Genomic DNA, 24,740 nt, shown 5'->3' on the forward strand with positions numbered 1-24,740 from the left:
TTGTCATCAGGCGGACCCCACACACACACAGGCCGTCCCCGGGAGACCAGGAGCAGCGAGAGGGGACCGCTGCCACGGGACAGCTCGTCGCAGTGCGCCTGCGTGTGAACACGTGTGCGCGAGGGTGTGTGTGAACGCGCGTGTGCGAGGGTGTGTGTGAACGCGTGTGTGTGAGGGTGAGCGCACGTGTGTTTGAGGAAGTGCGTGAACATGCGCACGCGCGTTTGTGTGTGTGTGTGTGTGTGCGTGTGTGTGTGCGTGCGTGTTTGAGGCTGTGTGTGAATGTGCATGTGTGTGTGTGTGTGTGTGTGTGTCATAGAGAGAATGTGTGCCTGGGTGCTTGCCGGCTTGCTGACCTGCTGATGCTGCTCTTGCGGGACAGTGTGTTGCTGGGGGAGGCAGGGGGTGTCTGATAGCTGTAGCTGTAGTCTGAACCCTTCAGATCCAGGATCACCTGTGGACAGACAGACAGACAGACAGACACACACACACAGGGTGAGAAGGAGACACCTAAAACACCACCACACGCACCTCTTCCTCTCGGTCCAATACAGTGAAATAAAAGCAAATAGTCACACAATGCACTGTGATCAGAAAAGGACACACTGGCACTGCTGTTAATAAAACTAATAAATTAAAAACACATGACCACATTCTGATATATTTATTACACCACTTAAGTTCACCATGCAACCAGAATTCAGAGCAAGCTGTAACACATTGATCCTAAAATACTACATAACATTACACTGTCGCTTTTTGGCAATTCCTGTTACTTCTAATATAAAAAAACCTTACCGAACAACAAGCTGTCCATGCTTTGAAACACTGAATCTAAAGTAATGATGATGCACCACTAATGCAGTTTCACTCCTGCAGTCATTACGACAGACTGCACCGTGTGAATATCCATTTATGTGACTGTGCCTGTGTCTGTACGTGTTTGTATGTGTGTATGTGTCTGAGTGTGTGTGTGTGTCTAACCTGCTCACTAGCAGGAGGAAGCTTGTTGGGCTCTGCCGTAAGGTTGCCGAGGTCCTCCAAGATGGTCTGTAGGTGCGTCACTTCTCCCAGCATGCCGATCTCTTCATCCTGAGAGGATGAAAGTGACAAAAAACAACGCTTGTGTAACACAGTGAGCAGGTGTGCATGCAGACGATGAGCTCATATAATCTCAACAAAACAGGCTCAGAGGCAATGCTCTGCAACCCATTACCACAATGAGTCATTACTCAGAAATGTAAATTAAGCAGCCTCTTTGCGTTTTTTTTTATATTAGAGATGCAGATCAACTTGATAAAGGGGGGCATTTTGCATCTTGAATTTGCATATCTAAACTAATGCACTTTTTCATGCAGTCCAGTAAGATCAGCACCACAATCTAAATAGAACCGGTTCAGGTGAAGCAGGAGTCTGCCACAATTACTCTTTAATTTCCATAATTTTCAAAGTAAAAATCCACACCAGAATCAAATAAAGTAAGTGATTTCAAACATAAGGGTTCAGGGCAAGTCCATGTGTTGGTCCATGTGGCTACTGAGGATTTCTAGCCTCTTAGGGTGGAAATCAAGCCAACGTAAGTGATCTTGTAGCAGAGCACCAAGGTCAGCGTGGGAAGCCCCTCAGATTTCATCCAATGAAAAGCCCCCGTTGGGGTGAAAGCATCCGGGCTGCCGTGGCGGCGGTGGCGGAGGTGGGGCTTACCAGCACGGGCCGCAGCATGCTGACGAAGGAGCAGAAGCGGCCCCTCTCCTCGACGAGCGCCCGGCACACTGCCCGCTTCTCCGTCTCCTCCAGCACGGCGTACTTCACGTTCACGTCCTGAAGGGCGCTGTCCAGCTGTACACGCACCTCGTCCTTCCCTGCAGGAGCAAACGCACACAGCCACGAGTCACCGAGGAGCACACCTTTCCCATAACCCTAACCCTAACCTCGTCCTTCCCTGCAGGAGCAAACGCACAGAGCCACGAGTCACCGAGGAGCACACCTTTCCCATAACCCTAACCCTAACCTCGTCCTTCCCTGCAGGAGCAAACGCACACAGCCACGAGTCACCGAGGAGCACACCTTTCCCATAACCCTAACCCTAACCTCGTCCTTCCCTGCAGGAGCAAACGCACACAGCCACGAGTCACCGAGGAGCACACCTTTCCCATAACCCTAACCCTAACCCTAACCCTAACCTCGTCCTTCCCTGCAGGAGCAAACGCACACAGCCACGAGTCACCGAGGAGCACACCTTTCCCATAACCCTAACCCTAACCTCGTCCTTCCCTGCAGGAGCAAACGCACACAGCCACGAGTCACCGAGGAGCACACCTTTCCCATAACCCTAACCCTAACCCTAACCTCGTCCTTCCCTGCAGGAGCAAACGCACACAGCCACGAGTCACCGAGGAGCACACCTTTCCCATAACCCTAACCCTAACCCTAACCTCGTCCTTCCCTGCAGGAGCAAACGCACACAGCCACGAGTCACCGAGGAGCACACCTTTCCCATAACCCTAACCCTAACCCTAACCCTAACCTCGTCCTTCCCTGCAGGAGCAAACGCACACAGCCACGAGTCACCGAGGAGCACACCTTTCCCATAACCCTAACCCTAACCTCGTCCTTCCCTGCAGGGAGCAAACGCACACAGCCAAGAGTCACCGAGGAGGACACCTTTCAGAGGCTCACTCAGGCCAACCACTATTGCGCCCGATACATTTAATGAGGTCATTATCATTTAAATTACATTTACTTCACTTGGCAGACGCTTTATATTAATACATTATTGGCATTTAGAAGATGATCTTATCCAGGGCGACTTACATAGGCTAGTTTTTTTTTTTTTAACGGTGTTATCCATTTAAACAGCTGGATACTTACTGAGGCAATTGCGGGTTAAGTACCTTGCCCAAGGGTACAGCAGCAGTGCCCCAGTGGGGAATTGAACGGCCAACCTTTCGGTTATGAGTCCTGCTCCTTAAACACTATGCTACACTGCCGCAAAGCGATTTACAAGTGAGGCGGAAAACAAAAAACAAAAAGCCATGTAAGGAGTCAACAATATTAGAAGTGCTGCATGACCAGCTTTTAATACCAGCTAGCTGGTTGCTTTGCTGCACAAAAGTTCCAACTCCCACCACCAGGTGGCAGCAGAGGTCAGCCTTCTGATCTAGAGTGCCAGTGACATCACCACTCCCTCCACAGCTGCTCAGGGTCCTCCTGGGAGACCCAGGTCAGCATCTCTGATGACAGCACGGGCTGACCGGGTTCCTCAGCTCAGAGCGAAGGACAGGGTGCTGATGTAACAGGCTGGGCAGTGCTGGGCAGTGCTGGTGTGCGGCGAGTGGGGGGTTATTTTGGCAGGAGCGGCCCCTCTCTGGATGTCTGAGTGCAGCTGCCGCACACCCACTCGCATGCTTTCCCTGGGTCACAGACACGCCACGATGACATACGCAGGCAACACATGCCGCTCATTCACTCACACAAACGTTTAACCAGGGGAAAAGTAATCAAGGGACAGGCCAAATGGCAGCTCAACTACAGGAAAAGGAAATGAATGAATAACAGTATGCATCTGAGTCAGTGGTGAAAAGTAGCACATCAATACAGGCAACACATGCTGCTCATTCACTCACACAACCGTTTAACCGGGAGAGATGCAGGCAAGGGACAGGCCAAAAGGCAACTCAACTACAGGAAAAGGAAATGAACGAATACAGTATGCATCTGAGTTAGTGGTAAAAAGTAACACATCAATACAAAAAAATGACTATACAAACGTGACACAACACAATGGCATGCTCTCTGCAGGAAGGAGGAGGGCTCTCCCCCTGAGCCACACCCAGCCATCCATCCCTGTCACACTAAAAGCACTCATTTCTGAAGACATCTCTTAATTACTGCCAGTGAAACTGCTCCCCTGCTCCATGGAGAAAGCTCGGGTGATTGACGTCCGAATGCTAATAAGGCGTGATTAAAACGGTCCTCAAATTAGTGGGAGAACCAAAACACCTGCTTAATTAATCAAGATTAAATCAGCAAAATCCTTGAAAAAGTAGCAAGCAGAGGTTGAAATAATAAAAAAGAAAAAAAAAAAAACGCAAGCTGGAGAGGGGTGCTCACGGACCACCTCTTGGTCTGTGTTCAAAGCTCTATTAATAGAAAGGAAACTGATACCTCCAGCAGCCCTCGGCAGTAATCTAAAGCAGTCTGCTGGCCCCTTTCAGACCGCAGCAGTGCTTCCACCGGATTGGAAGAGTCCCCCCGACTCCTTAAATCTTCCCCAGAAAGCCCAATCCCTCCGCACTCGCCGTCCAAACGATGCTGGACCCGGGACGCATCGCGGAGGACATAAATTAGCGTTTATTAGGTAAACAAGGAGAAAGGAAGGTTTAATCAGATTTGAGGGTTTGTTTACGGGAGAGGAGAGAGGCTGCAGGCCAAGGGCAGCCATGTGAGGAGGTTTTACGCATCACATGACGGACTCCTGAGTAAGAAAGGGGGGGGGGGGAGAAGAAAACTGCTTTTTTCCTCCAGACATGCCATCAGCACACAAACTCCTTTCTCCTTCCTTCTCCTCTTGTTTGCACCTCAAATAAGAAACAGCCTGTGCTCCTCCGCTGGAAGGGAAACCGAGACTTTGGCTCCTCAAGCGCTTAAGCTTTGAAAATATTCATTGGACTTAATCAAAATACACTCAGCTGCGTTTCCAACATTCCTGTCAGGCCAGCGCAGCGGTTAGCGGGATTAAAAAAAAAAAAAAAAAAAAAAAAGAGGGCTGATGCATGGCGGTTCCCGCTCACGTTACTTCCCCTCCGCACGCGCGTCACGTGCGGCTCTTTGTGCCGATTGGACGGGAGATTCCTCCCGGAGTCACATGTCCTCCCCAGCACCTTGGAGCACTGTGCGGCAGCAAGCCTGGAGCGGAGGGGAAACCTCAGAGGACCGCCCCGGGCGCTGGCTCCGCCCCAGGCGCTGGCTCCATGGCCCCGCCCTGACGGACCCCCAGGTCGCCCCGCCGCCCCCCACCCAACCCAGGGTAACGGCAGGTCAATGCCCCCTCTCAGGGCTGCCAGGTGTCCGAAACGGGGTGCGGGGGCCTCATACAGCACCGGATAGCTGAAATAAGGCTACGCCGGCCCTCGTCAAACACGCTGCAGGCAATCCATCGCCACAGACGCTCTGTACAGTACACACAAACATACATAAACAGTACCAGTCAAAAGTTTGGACGCACCCGATTAAGACAATGGGAAACATGAATTCAAAGACATTTTGATCTAAAGACATGTTTAAATGCTTGAAATTTGTTTCTTAGACCAATATAAATAGTGAATATAAACTGAATGCAAATTGTTGCCTGCGTGTCAATTCCTTTCCAAAAAAAAATTGTTAAAAAAATATTTTTTTGGCTACTTTGAGTAAAGAGTTTTGACCCAATCACTAACGCTTTTTGGGTCACTGCATAATTCCATTTGTGCTATTTCATAGCTTTAATGTCTGTACTATTACAATGAAATGTGGAAAATAGTAAAAATAAAGAAAAACCCTTCTATGAGTAGGTGTGTCCAAATTTTAGACTGGTACTGTACATGGAAGCTTTCTGCAATCACTTCCTATTGGATAATGTTTAGATCAAGGGGCAGCATGTGGATTTCTTCCTACAGTGGATCTCTGATCACTGATCACCTCAAAGTGTGATCCAGCAGATAGAGTACAGCAGTACAGCTGTATGACATGTAATACACCAATAAAGGATCTGACATTCCTTTTGACAGAGCTGGGAAATTAAGCCAAGGGCCACGAGGTGCTTGTTATGGATGGACACAGATGTGGTTCAGGCTGTGGGTTTAGTGCCCTGGCATAACCAAGGCTGTTAAACTTCGATTATTTTTCAGCCTTCGGTTTTTACAGACTCATTTCTTTCCAGCACGATGCGTCTGTGTGTTTACGCTTCTCACCTCCTTTATGGAGCACCGAGCTGCCAAATCCACACTGCCTACAAATACACAAACATTTGGGAGGCTAAGTTTGGCGGTGAAGTCTTTATGTTCTGGCACTCCGGCCCATCTCTGCGCATTAGTGTGCATTTCATTCCACCACATTTTAAAAAGAGTCATCATTCTGATCGTGACTGTTCCGATGAATTGGTTTTTAAGCCACAGTTAAGCCCAGCAGTGGTATGATCAAGCACGCATAAGAGGATGAGTGGAGCACAGACCAGAAGCCTGACAGAGATAGAAAAAATTAACCAAGAAAAAAAAATTTCACAATGACATCAGTTTACATCTGACAGGGGCTACCCAGAAACCTGTTAACCGTATTTCACAATAGGACCGTACAGTGGTACAAGCTATTGTATTTCCTTTTCACAGAGATGATCAGTGGTGGTCGAAAAGATCAATGGGGATGAAAGCTGTGAGAGTGACAGGAGAGAAAGTGTATAAAGGCTCCGTCTCCGCTGGGGAGAGGGCCTGGGGGAGGGCGGCGTGGGTGGATCGGCGGCAGATTGGGAGAGATAGGAGCATAAAGAAGCGGGGCCTCACAGGGAATGGAAACTGTCAGCCGCGTCCCCCAACCAATATGTCACACGGCGGAGCACAGATTCACTGCCACTCTGGAGCCACGGACACGGGACGGGAGAGGTGATTTAGAGCAAAGCATTTCAGACTCGCTCACGCTTCAATCACACACCCAGCGCTCTATAAAACTCTCCAACGCAGCAGAGAAAGACACGCAGTAGCCTTATTTATAAAGCACTGCTGTCGTGTGAAATGACCACCTAACGACAGGGTCTACTCCCAATGAAAAAGTTTCCATTTCTTGGAATGCACTCCAGGTAGTAAATCCAAGATGGCGGTGACACTTTACATTACATTACTGTCATTTAGCAGACACTCTTATCTAGAGTGACTTACGTATGTTACGATTTTTACATGGTATCCATTTATACAGCTGGGTATTTACTGACGCAATTCTGGGCTAGGCATCTTGCCCAAGGGTACAGCAGCAGCGCCCCAGCAGGGATTTAAACTGGCAACCGTTTTGGTTACAAGCTCTGCACCTTACCACTATACTACACTACACCACTATGCTACACTGCCACCCCTTTCACTTTATGAATGATGATTGAAAACATGCCGCAGGCTGAATGGATCCTCCATGATGAGCATCTCACAGCCCCATCAGAAAGCGCTAACGCTGGGGTTCACGGAGGTGAGCCGCAGTAAGCGTTTTTACAAGGGGGCGGCGGACGCCGGTGCGGGATCGGCCAATCAGATCCCGCACACGCAGACCAGCCTTCAGCACCGCACTGCAACAGCCACAGCACGCGTGACGGCGGCAGAACAGCCCAGACCGCCGCTCCCTGTCGACACCCGATATTTTACATTAGCGCCCTGCGGGTCAGCACCGTCTCACGCCGCTGCTCCGAACGACCTCGTTACCCAAGATGCCGCTCCCCCCCCCCCGGCGGCTCTCCTCACAGCCCTTCTAATGTGACATAACGGGGGAAATTTAAGGGCTTTCCTCCCAGCTCTTTTCCATCAGCAGATTCACGGCCGAGGCCCCCTATAAAACGTGACCAGCGAAGCGCACTGTGGCATAACGTACACCTCTCACTGCAGGAATGTCCTCTAACACCACAGAACAGTACGCCGACCTTCCGAGGGCTTCATAAATCTATCCGACCCTCAGAACCTCTTATCTGATAATGGGGGAGAGATACTACGCAGAGACAGGCTGGAATCCTCTCAAGGCTGACGGGGTGGGGAGTTTCCGCTAGCTTCCGCACGGGAACGGCAGTGTCACTAAGGGAGGGGGGAGAGACCGGGACGGGACCGTGCCGTGGGGCACAGCGGGGTGGAGCAGGAGTTATTAATATACAGCTTTTCCTCTGACGACGCTTCGTGGCACACAAAGTCCAGCCCAGCAACAGCACTGGGCATAAACACAACCGTGGGGCACAACACAGGGCCCGGTCCAAATAAAACACACACGCCTCTCATAAAAGGAGGCAATGGCTTTCCCACATTGTGTCGCAAAAGGCTTCTTGCATACTTTTATGTTACATTCCACATCACCAGGCATGTTTCTGCTACCTGAAGGTACTCATATAATGGAAGAGGCTTGTCCTACACAAAAAGTGAAGGGTGAAGCTGGGTGATATCAGGAATTTGCTCAGCCCCATCACACACACACAGCACTGCCCCATTACATTACATTACTGTCATTTGGCAAACACTCTTATCCAGAGGTACTTATATAGGTTACAGTTTCTAAATACTGTCCATTTATACAGCCAGATATTTACTGAGGCAATTCTGAGTTCAGTACCTGGCTCAAGGTACAGTAGCAGTGCCCCAGCTGGGAATCGAACCATCCACCAGTTACAAGCCTTCCTCCTTCCCGCTGTGCTACGCTGCCCTCCCATCTGACATCTTCCCAGCAAGGCCCGACATAGCTGTGGGTTTCTGAGAGGGGACACACCCCTCTGGACACCAGTGTCCCTGCCACGTGCTGGCAGTGCTGCTCATCGGGGAATGCCTGGGGTTGAGTGGGAATGACAAACATCCTGGACATGAAAGGCTGACATTTGCCCCCTCCCCTCCGGGATCCTGCCCTTGGAGACATCCTTCTTCCATAAACCCCTGGCCTGAGTCAGCCCAGAGACCCCGGCATGCACTCAGGCCAGGCCCCCCCTCGCATTCTGACACGCCTCCGTATAAACACACGTGTATGTGCGCGCGCACACACACACACACACACACACGCGCGCGCGCGCGCGCGCGCACACACCTATCACTGCAATGTATACTCTGAAGAAACTAGCCCAGTTTTCTTTAAAAACCACAGGGACAGAAATGCTGAAAAAATGGTTACTGAATTACAAATAGGTTAACACAGGCTGATGAAAAAGGAATAAAATGGTTAAAGCTGGGACTAAAGAAGCTTAAGGAAGGAAGAAGAAACAAGCAGCCTACGCTAGCTCCGTGCTGACAGCCCTACCTCCCCTCTCACAACCCACCTCTCATCCATACTACCCAGAGAGTGCAGCCAATCATTAAGCATTTAACCAATTACCCAATGCCTGAATAGCTGCACACACGTTTCCATGCATCCAAACTAACTGAGGTGAAGCTCATGTAAAAAAGCTAAATTACCGCACAGTTTGTAATCATGTTAAACCCCAGGCCCTGAACATACACACACAAATCAACATTCACATACTAAAAACAGCAAGGAAAACATCCACGTTGAAGATTATGCCTTCACATATACCTTTAGACCTAATGTGTCATATATTCCTCCCTTTTCTGAATTCAGGTTTCATTAAGCTGTTGGCGACTAATTTCTGCCGATTAAATGAACTCAGCCGCCTTATTTCCCACAAGCCCCAGAATTCCCTTTCTTTGTCTAAGCTCTTGTTGTCTGAATAGGCCCTGGTGTCTTTTCTAGTGATGAAAGAGCAGGCTTCCAGAGGGCCTGTCTGACCCCTCGCTGCCTCTCTGTGGGCCCGGCCGGGTCAGAGGTCACTGTTTGGACTGGGAGAGAGACAGAACCGAGCTCAGTTCCACCTGTGCATGATCTCATCTGGAATCAGTTGTTGGGAAGGGCCTCCAACATCAGGAGCGACATTACATTACATTAATGTCACTTAACAAGCGCTCTAACCCACCGTGACTTACGTGGGATAAAATTTTATCCATTTATACAGCTGGATAAGTTACTGAGGCAACTGTGAGTTAAGTGCCTTGCCCAAGGGTACAGCAGCAGTGCCCCATCAGGGAATCAAACCAGCGACCTTGGGGTTACCAGTCCTTATCACTACACCGCACTGCTGCCTGTGAGGTTGAGGTGAACACTGGTGAACACCTGAGTTAGCTAACTGCCCAATAGATTCGGTGATCCAGCTCTCAGGCTACTCATCTCAGCCCCACCTGTGGGTGAGGCTTCACCTTTTGGCACCAACCTGTGCTTAATCACCACTCAAAGGCAGGCCACATTAAGGCTGTGTCCTCAGGCTACATGCAGTTGCAGTTAGGCACTTTGTATCTGTGATGAGATATGGAGGGTGTGGTCAGGGTGTGGAGTCTGGAGAAGTCGTCAGTATACAAAGAAACCCAGACCCCAGTCTAGCTGTGAGTCTTCCTTCTGCCGCCCAAACGTCACAAAGAGCCCAACAGTCTCATTGGTGCCATTTCAAATTGAGGAGAAAGAAACCCTGTGTCTGTGAATGACAGAGGTCTTTTCATCAACACGCACACAAACACACACAGCACACGGAAACACTAACTGCCCGGAATAGTGGAGAGCAATTTTTTTCCCCTCATCTAACACCACCTTTGTAAAACCACGCGGGTCAACTGCCGAACCACTTCTGTTAGCTCCTTTTTCCAGAGGCACTTTCAGTTTAAACAGCATCCAATGGATCCTTTGAAAGAGCAGGCAGGGAGAGACCACTGTCAGCTGCCAAGAATAATCATGAGACCCAAGGAGTCTGACCAAGCTGGGAAGGGGGGGGGGGGGGTTCTTGAAGAAAAGAAGAGATACAAGTGGAGGAAAGTCAATGTGGTGCATTTAGGCTGGAGGGAAGAAGCGGAGGGAAGTGAGGGAAGTGAGTGTGGTGCATTTAGGCTGGATGCACACTGATTAGCATCCTAGCCGTGTCGCCCAAAGCCTTTCGCTGGAAGAACAACACATTTATCAGCCGCTACAGAGCTTCCTGAGCCGTTACTCTTTGGTGCCGGGGAAGCGCGCGGGGTTGGCGGAGCGTAATTAAGCTCAGGTCTGGACTTTCCACAGGCCAGGGTGGAAGGCGGTGATGTCACTGTGCAGACACGCTCATCCCTCAAAGCGCCTGTGCCCAGGTGTGCTGCTCTGGGAGAGACGCAGCAGAACCAGAGCCCGTTTCCACCCAACGGCGAGTCACCCGGCACTGCAGGCAACTCGGTATTAGCCTTGGAATGTGCGCTTGCACGTAGGCGCACGCAGACGCACAAGTGCCGAATCCGCACGGCCGGCGCAAAGGTCAGACTCTCTGCGAGGGACAGCTCCCGGCCTGTCTCTCGGTGATGAGGATTGTTTGGCCAATGCTAACGCATTGTGGGAGGGGCCACACGAGTAAAAAGGATGCGATTCGTTAGATAGAGGAGACACCCTCTTCCTTGGCTCGTTGCCACCGGCGATCTCACATCAGGAGCCAGTTCTGAAAAAGGGCGTTTCCTTGATGCTTGTGTAAACCCCCGACCCACCCCCCCCCCAAAGCAACCCCCTCGGGTCTGTTTAGCGGGCACAATCAGGTCAGAACAGACGGCCGTGCGAGCGGTATGCTGACCTACTTCCAACACGGAGAGGAAAGAGCCAAATCAAAAAAAAAAAAAAATGCTCTCACTCCCGCTTATCTCCCAGCGATCAAAAAAGAGCTGCCATGCCATTAGCATACTAATGCTTCCCGAGCTTTTCCTGTTAATAATTCAAATCTCCCCGTACAGTGCGGGCCCACTCCATCCGCCTCTCAGCACATCGAAAAAATAACAGCCCGTATCTTTCCTCTGTGAGTGAGTGTCTGTGCCAGGGGCTGGAAGACACCACGCCTGTCAGGAGGGGCCAAATCCTGGCCAAACAGCTACACGGGCGAAGACCGCGGCCCAGAAGCCATTCTGTCCTCTGAGCACCGACGCTTCAAGGGAACATCACCCACGAGCCACGCTGTTCACACTCACGAGACCGGGCTAGCTTTAGCAATGCACGCAACACACACGGCCAGTGTTTAAGCGGCGTAGGCCAGAAGCCCGAATGGACTTTACAGCACTGTACATTACAGCCTTCCACTGCACACACAGGGACAGCACGAACATACCATGTGCGCATTAGCTTGGCCACCGTACAGAGGCTGAACCGTACAATACTGTACTCAGCCGTTAGGAATGCCTCGCTTCCACAGAACGTCTCCCACAACCCTTTCGGTTGCTTCGGCAGTAAATAAAGGAAAGCCATTTTTCCCCCCTTTCCAGAGCTCTCCTCTCGCCTGCAGCCAAGTTGGCAGGTCTCATCTCGGGAGATGAAAAACGGCTTCATTTACTGCAGCGGATCCTGACGCCTGGGCGAAAGCTCACAAACCAAACCATTTCAGTCTCCTCTCTGAGATCGCTGCCATTTCAAATCTCCCAGAGGAGGACTAAAAGTCTAGGCAGCGTTTTCGTGTCAAACTCAGTGGAAAAAATGATGGTGCGACTCGCTTCCCCTTTACATGTGAGAGCGTATTTTAGGAAAGCGCCGTTGGAAGGAGTTAGAAGGGCTGTCCTTGCTCAGAAGCCAGGCTCGGACGGAGGGATGAGCTCCGGCCGGCGCTCTCCTTTCCTCCTTCAGCCCACTTCAGACGCAGCGAAGAGGGGGCACGCCCCTCCTGGTGGCTGCATTCAAAGTCACGGAGCCAAAGCCCTCTCCAAACCTGTTCCCTGAGGCCCTAGGTTGCCCTTCTCGCCCCTTCCATCAGCTAGCAGTGCAGGGCCCTGCTGTGAGTTTCCCTCCTCTCATCCTCAGTCTGCCTCTCGCTCTCCCTGCTCTTCTTCAGGTTCTCCCTGTCACTGTATGTGTCTGCTCTCCTCCAGCTCCTAAATCTCACTCCACATCTGTTCTCCTCCTCTTCCTCCCCCTCACTCCACATCTCTGTGCTCCCCCCCCTCACTCCACATCTCTGCTCTCCTCCTCTTCCTCACTCACTCCACATCTCCGCTCTCCTCCTCTTAGCCCATTTTCTCAAGGACACATTTTCTCAAAGCCTCTGGTTCCATTGCTCTGTGTCACTCTCTCCCCCTTTCTCCCATGTCTAATCTCACACACTTAAACCTTAGAGACACACCAAAAGCACTGTCCAGCAGCAGCCCAAAGACACTACACCATCCATTACACCATCACCAGGAGCCTTTAAGATGCTGCCTAAATCGCCCGCTGGTTTTTCACTCCATTCTCTCCAGCTAGCCCTCACATCGCCACCGCCATCGCTAATGCTAACGCCCACGCGCCACCCTCACGCCACAGCCGATAATCTGATTAATGGGGCCAAGATTTGTGCAAACACAGCTCTGCTCAACTCTTCCAGCGAGGGCTTTAATATTCTAACGCGCTGAGACGATTACGCTTTGTCTATTGCCAGCTGGTTGTTTCAGCAATGACTAAAATCCCATTAATATCCACTTAAACGCGTGGCAGGATGAACTTCCCGGGAAAGCACACAGTGACGGACATCAGCCGATGCCCTCCGTCCTCAGAGGCGACGCCCTCGCTGTCACAGACGCGCTGCCCGCTCCTAGCTAACGTCTCCAGCTCATTTACGCGTTGTTGCTACGCATATGCTACGCATATTATTCCAAAGCAAATAATTTCGCTAATATTTGCCCAAGGTGTTCGTTGTTGACTGGGAGTGAAATACCGTGTTCCGATTAGCCGTACCCAAATGTACATGGTCCCTGCCACGTCAACTGCAAGCCACTTAACAGGACTGAATTTTTGCATCCAACCTCAGATCGTTCGCAGCCCTTTCAGAGGCCAGCCCCCCTGAACTACACCCGTATTACACTTGTCCACGTAGATCAACAGCTACTGCAACATGCAAAACTAAAGGAGCTACAGCTACATGCATTTCCCACGGGTTTTCCTTCTTTCACTGAAGCTGTCCTCACGTTCCTGTTAATTCCATTCGGCAACACTGAAATCTCATGTAATTGGCATTCAAGCATAGTTCCACAACAATATGTTGATTTGAAACGAGTTTAAATCTGCTTGTTTGAGGAAATCTAGGCTTTAACGTTAGGCAAGCTACTGCAGCTCGCAGCATCGGCGCAGAGCCTTAACGCGGGACACGAGCCTTGTTCGGCCTTCCATCCACGCAACACTTTGTAGTGTTCTCCACAGAGATGTGATGAAACACTTCTTGTGATACTGCCACTTTGTTGCTGCGTTGCTTACTGACGGGAGACGTGTTCGGACAACACGCAGATTCCCCATTCCGCCGCTGGCCATGTGTTGCATCAGAGCGAAGGGGAGGCGGCGGAGCTAGGTTCCGGCACAGACTCGGGTGTATCTCAAGGTGATGCAAATTAAAACATGAAATCACGGTCATGTTGAGGCGTTGCTGTGTTCACGCAGGCAGGGTCCTACCTTTCTTCACTTTCTTCTGCAGCTTGATGGTGTCTGAGGATTTCTTCTTGATGTCCGCACGGGCCTTCTTGTATTCTACAACACAGATACCCGTCAGCATCTACTCTAACCGGACAGTGATCATGCCACGCATAACAGCAGGAACCCAAACCTGTAACAGAGGTAACTGAATAATGCAGACACCCACGTTTGAATGGTACGGTTTACTGTATCGTACGAGGTATCCAACACCAGTGAGTATAAACATTAGTATCAAACATAAACACACTGCAAACCAACAGCAGGTATGGCAAAGTCAAAACTGTGTAGAACTTGTAAGGGAAACTAAACCTTTTTTAATATGATCACGGATACAGAAATACCCAGAACAATGACCTAGTATCCCATATCTGACACCCCTGCAGAGAGATCTTTACAATGCCTGCAAAGAATTTAGAGCAATATACGTCTAGGCAGTTGCTATAAAACCGGGCCCTATTAAAACAAGGACACATCCGGACACCAGGCAAGCCTGGGCATGCTGTAATGAGATGGGCGGAGCCCTGGGGAAACGGCAGGTACCTTTGGCGTGGTCCTTGTCCAGCTGACTGGCCACCTTCTTCCATTCTTCGATCTTCTGCTCCAGCGGATTGATCAGGCTCTCCGTCAGCGCCCTGCAGTGACAGCCAGAGGTCAGTCAGTCTGGGGCGGCAGTGTGGCACAGTGGTAAGGAGCAGGGCTCGCAACCGAAAGGTTGCTGGTTCGACTCCCTGCTGGGGCACTGCCGCTGTACCGTTGGGCAAGGTACACAGAACTGCCTCAGAAAGTAGCCAGTTGTATAAATGTTGCTTGCGTAAGTCACTCCAGGTAAGAGCACATCATTCACGGACCACACTGACGGCCTTCCATGAACGCTTCCATGAATAGCCCCACAGCCCTTTCCAATTTGATAAGAGTTTAGCCAAAAAACAGAATTATCATGAATCGGGCTTTGTATGTGTCAGCAGAGCTTCACGGTTTAAATAAGGGATAAATCACTCGGAAATCCCAACGCTAAAATTTACCGAACTTTAAAGAGCTTTTTGAAAACCATTTCCGAGAGCATGCCAATCGAATAAAGTAATTATGATTGTGAAAACATAAAAAAAGGGGCCTACACATAAAAAGAGCCTGAGGCATGCCGAGGATGGATTCCACACTGCCCCCTCGCTTCCTCCTCCAAAACACTGATCTGAGACCAGAGCTCACCGTACTGTGCGGAGCAATCCTGTCTTTGGCACTGACTGGAGATCAGCGTTGCTGGGAGGCAGTAGAAGGAGTGGCTGGGAATGCGACCCATGCGTGCTCCCACTCTGATTTATGGGGCCTGAATGTGGATGGTATTTTGGCCACTTTGTGTGTTGGCGTGCCGCAGGAGGGGAGGGGAGGGAGAGGGTGAGGCAGGGAGGTAGCTGACAGAGACGTACGCCTCCTCTGTCCTTTGAACTTTAAATAAAGGGAGAGCCTCGAGCTGATCCAGGTACAGCATTCTATACAAAGCAGTGCTTGGATACTCTTTCAAAGCTGGCACTCAGAGTTGTTGGTGGAGTGGAAACAAGTTTGTGACCATTCTTACATTACATTACATTACATTACATTCATTCGGCAGATGCTCTCATCCAGAGCAACTTCCAGCACAAAAGAACAGAAGTGTATCAGAGGTGTTCTTGTTCTGTATCACTACACAGGGGAGATACCCCATGTTTCATCTCGAGAAATGATGGTGCAAAGGTATGACTGGATTAGGTGCCACTACAACAATATGGATGTGGCTGAACGGGTTCACGCTGTCCACCAGGATCACCAATCCAGCGCACAAGCGAAAATGACACCAATCTAACACGCCACTCCACCAGACAGGGAACAGGAGGCGTGCTCTGACAGCATTTATATTGCACCCAGACTACATCGCACTAGGGAATCCTGAACCCAGGGGCGCACCCCTAAATCAAAAACCCCCTCGCTCTCTGCAGATGGGCTTATCCGATCCAATTTCTCATCCCCCTTCCCCAGTGCGGCCCACACTCAACGCAATTAACTCCTGTCTGCGAGGGCTGTGGAATAACCTAGCTGCGGTCACAGGGGATCGCCGTGCCGCTGTTACAGCGGTGTTTCACATCCAATGAAAAGCGCTGTCCACGCTAGCACTGTTCCGCTCTTCACCATCCATCGATTTACTCTGAGTGCTTTGCAAACTTTGCATTCTCTTTTCTGCCTTATCTGCTCAGCGGACACCCTTATCCAGAAGAATGGCGTAGTTCTACATTTTTACTTGTTATGCATTTATGGAGCTGGATGTATTTACTGAAGCGAATTAGGCTAAGTGCCTTGCAGTCTAGGGCACAATGGCAGTGCCGCATTGGTGACCGTGCCTAACAAGGCTGGTTCCTTAACAGCCGTGCCACGGTACTGTCTGATCAAATACCCTGCTTTCTGTTTATCTCGGTTATTTTGGGGGTGAACACTCCCGCCCACTCTCCTGTGGGTTTCCAGGTCTCTTTGGCTTGCTAACAGCAGTCTGAGGAAGAAGATAATTAGTGAAGTCAGGCCCTTTAGAGCCTAGGTGGAAATGGAAGAAGAATCTGAAGAGAGACCAGGTTGCTCGGCTTGCATGAGGTTGGTTTGGTAGTGCTTTTAAATTGAATATGAACATAATATGCACAACAAGACGAAACTGCTGCGCAAAACCAGTGAAGGAGGTGGCCTTACGTGGTGAAGAGCTTTAGTTTGGACTCGATGCTTCGGTGTCTCATGCACATTCTGGTGAGGGCCGACCCGATCTCTTTCGTTGCACCTGCAAAACAAACGGAAAAGAGAAAAGAGAAATGTCAATTCATGCTGGCCATAGTAACCCCTCACCCCCCAAGTACAGCAAACTTCTGCCGTGAGATCATTCAGAGGCAACACCCCCTTCTTATTTAATCCTAATAATCCTATTTCCTGAGCTTTAAGGCTTATTGTGAATTTTACCAAAACTCTGTTGCGCAAACGGCAATTAGCAGCGCATTAATTTCTGAGGTGCGTGCCCGGTAATGTTTCCCTGGCGCTGAAGATTTGGAAAAAGCAGCCGCCCCCATTTACACAATTTGGGTTAATTAGAATCCCCGCAGAGGGGGTCGATCGAGGCAGACGGGGCGACCGCAGTATCGACTCTGGATTGATTTTAGCACGTGCCGTCTCTGCCCGCGGCAGTCCCCCAGATTCCGCTGCCCCCCCACCGCCCGCATTCTCACTGCAGCTGCTACAGGGCTGCCCACGCGCACAGTCACTGACATTGACACATGCCTCCTATTGCGCTTATGGATACGCCCCATGCCTTTTACACAATCTCATGCAGTCTACTGCGAGGACACACACAGACAGGCACAGGGCAGTACAGAGGCCTACCTCTGTGCTGAAGTGTTAATTCAACAGTGTGCCTCTTAAACATAAACTTCTGCTTGAATGGGGTGGATAGAGAGGTAGCATAGTGGTAAGGAGCAGAGCTTGTATCGGAAAGGTTGCTGGTTCGATTCCCCGCCAGGGCACTGTTGGTGTATCCTTGGGCAAGTACTTATCCCATTATTGCCTCAGTAAAGATATCCAGCTGTATAAATGGACAGCATGTAAAAACTGTAACCGATGCAAGTCTCTCTGGGTAAGACCGTCTGCTAAGTGAATGTGATGCAATGTAAAAGTGTAAAGAAAGTCCTGCCACAGTACACCTGCCCACAGAGCTGTGCGCTGCACACTGCCTGACCCAGGAAGGAAGCAGCTTGTGTTTTCACCCTGCAACCTATATCACATTATGGAACATCAGCCAAATATACCGCTATGCCAATTCTCATATGTCCTGTGTGTTTGGGTTGTGAATTTTTTATTAATCAGTGATTGATGTCTAACGTCAGCCTAGTACAATCCCATAGCAAATAATGTGTTCCAAAACTGGGCTGTTTTTAGGAGGAGAAAACCAACAGGTTTTAAAAAGCTGACTGCCCTGAAGAGAGTCCAGCACCATGACGTGAAACATGTGATGGGGACACGGCACTGAGCAAACAGTTCGGATCAAGGTCAGGCCTCCTGCACGTAATGCTACCTCAGCAAAATTCCATTCAAGAGGAAATGTGGCTGGTTTGAGTGACATGTGATCCGACAGCAGGTGCATTCAGGGCAGTTGTAGTGTGAGCCGAGTAGCTGTTGCGTATGCCTCTGTTCCATACCACAGGCTTTGACACAGCACTGAAGTTGCTGCATAACTGAAGTCACACCTAGGTGTGTTACTCTTCATCTTATGCAAGAGCAGCAACTGATGAAGATGTTGCCCAACGGATTACAGGATCACCTGCACCCATACGCACACATACTAATTGTAGATGAGCCCATTGCTATTCAAAAAGATGGGACAGGAAGGTAGTGTGCCGTTTTATTTTCCTAATGAATTTCACAAAGCCAGGATGTAGTGTTGCTATGTTCACAGTCTGATGAAACATTCACTTCCAACATGAAACGCTGAAACATGAAAGAAAAAAAAATCAATAAGAACAAAATTGCACGGTAGCATTGAGCTTCCAGGCAATTCAATGCAAACTGTACAGTAACTCTGAATACCAACCAGTCGATATGCAGAGGTGTGCAAAAAGTATAAATTCTGCTCAGCTTGATTGAATGATGGCTGGCAGTGTGTGAGAGGTGAGCCTTGGCCTGGCTGGTGGCACAGTGAGACAAAGGGCAGCTGGGATTTTCTGAGGAATTCCCCCACCCCTGTTCATTCACTGAAACAATGGCCATGCTGAGATTTTGGAAGGGACACTATCAACCACAGCCAACGCACCCAGCCTGCCTCACTGTGACACCAAACCCCACCTCCAAGGCCCGCGAGGGCCTATCGCAATGCCCACAGGGCTCCTCATTTGCTTTCGTTTGATTGGACGGTGACCCTCCCTGTTCCGTAACATTACGGAAAAGTACAGACAGAGAGCAGGTTACAACATGGCCTCTACTTCGGTAACAGCGAGCAGGGATGGTGGGCAATCGGTGGGGTGGGGCACGAAACGATCAGCGGTCTCTATCGATCAATATCACTGTCTGCTGGAGGCGGGGACGCCGGCTGAAACCGGGCCAGCGGCGGAGCCGGGACACCACAGCGTGCTACATCAAACGCTCTGAAAGCCAGATCTATTTGTGTGCCGGGGCTATAATAACGTGCAGGGAGAAGCCCGGCTGAGTCACTCCCATCACTGCCTCCTCAGTGTGGCTTTTCAGCTCGACCCAGCCCTAAACCCCAAGTGCACGCGCACACACACACACACACTCACACACTCACACACTCACACACTCACACACTCACACACTCACACACTCACACACTCACACACTCACACACTCACACACAGCCTGCCCGCTCCAGGACTCTAATAAATAGGCCATTGTAGAATCTTGTCACAGAATACGGGGCACTTCCTATGAGATGGCAAGGCCCACTGCTGAAAGGGAAGATTATACTCCTTTCACAGAGAGAGAGAGAGAGAAAGAGAGCAGGGTGGCATAGAGGAAGAGAGGGGGAGGAAAAAGAGAGAGCTCTCTCTGAACCTAAGTGATATCCCCACTAACCCCTCCTACCCTCAGCCCCCCCCACCCTTTCAAAGAACACTGTTGAGATTATCCCCCCTCATGAATGTCCTGCAGTCACCATGAACCCATCCCTCATTCTGCCGGATCACCTGGGCCTCCCAGAAACATGAACCGCCCCTTAGCCAGCTCTCGCAAAACTATGGAATATTATGACCCCCCTTCTCTCTCTCCCACCCCCCTCCTCCCCCAGTCTGAGAGCATGCGACACTCACAATGAAGCCACCTCTCAGGTTACAGCAGTGCGCATTACCAGCGAATTCATAAACTCTGAAATAATCCACTTAGGTATTCTTACCCTGCCTGAGTAGCAGGATAGGATGGCTCAAATTCAGCACTCATTCAGAGCCGCTTTACCATTTCCACCTCTCACTCCGCATGGAAAGGATCGGTCGGGTCTTTCGCAACAGGTCAAAATTTCAGCCACATTAACGTTGACACACTTACATGGTGTTAGTAACAGAAACATCTTAATGTGCTCAGTTGGTGGTAGAAAGTTGCTAGAACCTCTGTCACTGCCGTTCACCCATCAATGACAGGCAGACTTGTAGGAGTGCGTACTAAACAGCAACACATTCACTGGCTTAGCAGGACTGCTTCCCCATGTGTGAGTAGGTGGAAGAGGAGAAATGTGTGGGTGCTATAACATTTGTTCTGTAACTCAAACACATTTCACAGGAAATGCTAACGAACATACAAAAAGCCCCGCTGGGCAGACGCTATAAAACAGATTCAGCTCAGTAACCCGCACCGGTTTGGCGCGAACCGTCAAGACGTGACACCCGAAACCTGGGAGGTTTAAAACGCTGGAAGCCCACGCCGGCTCGTTAGCGCGTGCCACTGCATGACGGTTTGATGTGGTGGGGACCGTGACTCCAGAGAGAGAGAGAGAGAGTGAAAGAGAGAGAGAGCGAGAGTGCTTTGCCATTTTTGGGAGAGATTAATTTGATGCGAGCAGCAGGGGAACTCCAGGCACGGTGACAGAACCACACATAGCCGGAGTCGCTGGAGAATTCCCCGGCTGGAATTATAGGCTCGTGCCGCAGCCCTGGGTCCAGGGCCGCTGCCGCCACCTCCTCCTCCTCCTCCTCCTCCTCCTCCTCCTCCTCCTCCAGCCAGAGGGAGATCACAGGGAATGTGTCCCTGGCACCAAGGTCAGAGCAGATGAACCGAGTGTCAGGAGAGGCCAATCAAGAAAATTGCGGAGAAAAACAGTTTGCCTTCACAAAAATCACATCAAGGCCCCCCGGCCACCGTTACGCGAAGGGCAGCCGCCACAAAGGAGGCTCTTGTTTTTGGGACAGATGGAGACGTCTGTTAAAAAAAAAAAAAAAAAAACCTTGTCGGCATTTTGGCTGCGCTGCCGTCGTGTTTTGACTGTTTTGCAAGGGCACTCCGAAGTTCCGTTAGGGCTGAGAAACAAACAAACTCAGAGAGCGAACAGCAATTCAAACATTGCTAAGCATTCCTAACATCAGTAGGAAGCTGCACTCTGGTATGGAGAGCAAAGGGTATCTGCTTTCCTGAGTTTAACCACAGACACCACTGTCACTAATGAGATCTCACAATGCACATCCACCCCCAACTAATAAAAATGTTTCAGTACAGGAAGAATGCTACAGCCATCTGGAATCCTTTCACCTCAAATCTTCCCTGTGATAACCTGTTAGTGTGCCCCATTCAACAGGCAAACTGCCGCATATCCTTTCTCAAAGAGCCACATGGGAGTTGTAGTCCACATCTTAAGAAGTAAGAGTTTTTGATGCATTCTAGACTTCATGTCCCATCAGCCCTCTGTGAATTGGTTCGTCTTGCTGGGCCACTTTAGCACAGCCCTCGTCAGCACATAGCCTGGGGCACAGTAAAGCCTGAGATGAACAGTCATTTCTCCTGCATTAGAACAGGACACCCTGAAGACTACCTAAGGACAGCCAGTCATAACAATGCGGCCTCTTAAGCACAAGGCTCCCGTGCTAATGGCTGCTTTTAGCCATGAGTACATCTGGTGCAGACTTTTTTCCAACTACTAACTACAGTACACAAACCCACCCCAAGCAGCAAACACAAAAATGCCACCCTACAGATGGCACAGATTCACTGCTGTGATTCGCACCGTACTTAAAACTTTAAGTCTGCTTTTTCATTCCTTAACTACAAAATTTGAAGTGCACAGTTTGACATGCTTCATATGCTTTTATGTGCAGCCATTCCACAGATGCTGGAAAAGCACAGTGCTTACTGGCAGCCCAGACATCACCACCAGATCGCTGCCGCTCTCTGCTTACAACCTCTTTCTCTTTGAGATCTTAACAACGTGGTCTTTCTTAAATAGCTCTAATAGTTCAAGCTTAAATACATCTAGAATGTGACACCAACTGATCATATTTTTAAATGGTATTTAAGTAACCAATTAAAGATGTTGATCATGTAAAGAGATATTTGAAGCCTGAAATTGTAGCCTATTCAAAGTCAGGATTCACAGTAGCCCAACTTCACTATGTCAGGATGTGGCAAGTCATTTTTTTATTGATATTATAATATACCTTGTGGCAATTTTTAGATTTACCATTGTGAAATTAGATGCCCCATTATGCCCCATCAGATTCCTGGTGCACTCTGCTGCCTGCGTTGTCTCTGATGGGTCATTTCACACTGAGCAGAGATCTCCCTAATTGCTGAAAACACAAACAGAATACACCTGTATACAAGCGGGATGGACGCCTTTGAGCTAATAAATTCCCAGCTTTCTTCAGTGGGAATGTCGTGGGAAACTGCGTTAATCCAGCTCAGATCTAACACTATGCATTTGCAGTGAAACATTCGTTCTGGGATGCGAGACCTGAACGTACCACAGATGTTCTTCGCAAACCTTTACACAACTAAACCGGCTACGCAGATCGCTGTGAAAGCGTCCGGGACAAAACGAGGTATGGCTCCGCCGACAGATAAGAGCACAGCTGATGAAACCGGATAGGTTCTCTGAGGGTTCCGGGTCTGCCGTTCCGAGTGAGGGAGGAGGCCCCAGCCAGTCAGGGCAGCCACCGGCAGAGAGCTCACATGGCAGGGATGGGCGTGTCTGTGACAGGCACGGCGGCAGGACGGGACAGGTTGGTGGTTTTGTATTTTGCCCCTCCCCAGTCTGGCCGGAGGAGAGGAGCCCAACCCAGACGTAGCCGGCACATGCTCCGGCATGGGACATTGGCGGGGGGGGGCATTGGGCAGGACACGCCCTGCCATTCGGCAGCCTCGTACCGCATCCTACCCACTCGCGCCTACGTTGCTCAATCAGCTCGTCGCTGGCAGGCTGGGTGGTGCACCTTCCTCCGCTCAGGCCGGGAGGAGGCGGGGGAGGGGGGGCACGTCGAGTGTCTGAGTCACACCGCACTCAGGAACAAGAGCACAGGGACGAGCTGCAACTGCGGCACATCCTGGACGTGTCGGGTCCTGCTCTTCCGCTCAGCGCCAGGCAGAAAACCACACGGGGGCCCAATGCCTGGAGTTCCAACGCATAACTCTAATATTAAAATCACCGGTGTGGCTGCGGCGCTTCCTTGAATTTTCCTTTCATTATCGGCCGCAGGTGACTGGAACCCGAAGCCGACTCACCTGCTGTGAGGTGCAGCCAGATCCGTCCCCGAGGTTAACGGCAAGGCTGGGCTGACGTTATAAATGTCACCGTGATTAATCCTCTCTGAGCGTGACATGCCGCCTCACTGTCACCCGGGGGCCAGATGACAGTGAGGGGAGGAGTCACGTTACTGAGTGAGTGGTGTCAGGCGCAGGGGGGGGGGAGGTCAAACAGTGGAAGTTCCCATGCTGTTCATCTGTCTCTCCTGACTCAAAGACCCCATCAAAGGCCCTGCTAGCATAAGTACTTAAATTCACCGCCGTGCTTATAATGACTTATCAGCTTTGGAAATATTGGCATTGCATTGTCTTCAATAAGTAGCATAATCATCATCGTTAGTGAACAATAAAGTGTACACACTGAATGGAAAGCATCTAGGCTTACACAGAGTTCACAAAAACAGTAATACTGTAAAACAAATAAATCAAAATATTCAACTGTATCTGTAGGGTAAATGGCCATAGCCCTGCTCTCCATCTGAAAGTTCGCTTACATCAGCGACCATTCTCTGTCTTTCAAGCTGTTGTGAGAAGGTTTGTTAAACTACATGCATGTAGTATAGTCTCCAAATATCTATGGAAGACCTGTACTGCTAAGATACTTCGGCTTGTCCCTTCAAAACATGTTATACATTCACTATCGATCCTCTCAATGAAATTAAACAAGATCAATTGGTCATTCGGATGTAAACCAGGTCAAAGAGCCCTGCTTATTTTCTGCTCGAGGCTGGTCTGTCTGTTCCAATGGCTGCCGAGTCCACAGCTGTATCAGTGCCCTAAGAGTGAGTAACAGCCCCTTTTTGGCTTTTATCACTGTTATATTAGAATAACAGAAAATGGTTCTCGTAGATTTGTCAAAATACCAGACTATCAAGAAACAGGCTGTGCTCCCAACACAGGAAGTGAACTATATAAAAAACGGGACTCTGCTGGCAGTTTTTTTTTTTTCCTGTAGTCTTTCCTTAAAAAGACAGATGAAAAAGCTACATTCTGTCATCCTCTGTGAGAAGGGATGCTTCCCCGCCTCACAGGTCTCGTTAAAGAAAGCCACAGTCTTGGTAGGAAAAACCGTTTGGAAGAGCAGACTGCCGCCCCCCCCCCCCCCCCCCCCCCCCAACCCCCCCCGACACCAACACCCTCCCTCTAGCCATTCCAGTGAGTCTAGCTTTTGCTGTCAATGACCACATTATGACTGGGCTCAGGATAGGAAAATGTGCTCTGTGGTCGCAAAATATCAGATGCCTCGCTTATGAAATGCTGCATTCACAAGCTGCCTCAAATGTTCTTCTATGTCTTTCAGTGGCGAGGCTTTAAGGAGAACTTCCAGCAAAAAGAAG

The 24,740-nt window shown here is 50.0% G+C and overlaps 1 protein-coding gene across 2 annotated transcripts in view; it reads right to left on the minus strand.

The window, feature by feature from the left end:
• mtss1 (MTSS I-BAR domain containing 1) overlaps positions 1–24,740 on the minus strand; it is a 67,450-nt gene that overhangs the window by 9,823 nt on the left and 32,887 nt on the right. For both annotated transcript variants that reach the window (XM_036530545.1, XM_036530544.1), the window contains exons 4-9: positions 16,879–16,963; positions 14,713–14,804; positions 14,152–14,226; positions 1,705–1,862; positions 985–1,092; positions 357–454 (exon numbers count right to left, since the gene is read on the minus strand). In XM_036530545.1, coding sequence (XP_036386438.1) covers positions 357–454; positions 985–1,092; positions 1,705–1,862; positions 14,152–14,226; positions 14,713–14,804; positions 16,879–16,963 — 616 coding nt within the window. The remainder of the gene's footprint in view (positions 1–356; positions 455–984; positions 1,093–1,704; positions 1,863–14,151; positions 14,227–14,712; positions 14,805–16,878; positions 16,964–24,740) is intronic.

Source organism: Megalops cyprinoides, chromosome 6 (genome assembly GCF_013368585.1).
Source record: "Megalops cyprinoides isolate fMegCyp1 chromosome 6, fMegCyp1.pri, whole genome shotgun sequence".
Lineage (NCBI taxonomy): Eukaryota > Metazoa > Chordata > Actinopteri > Elopiformes > Megalopidae > Megalops > Megalops cyprinoides.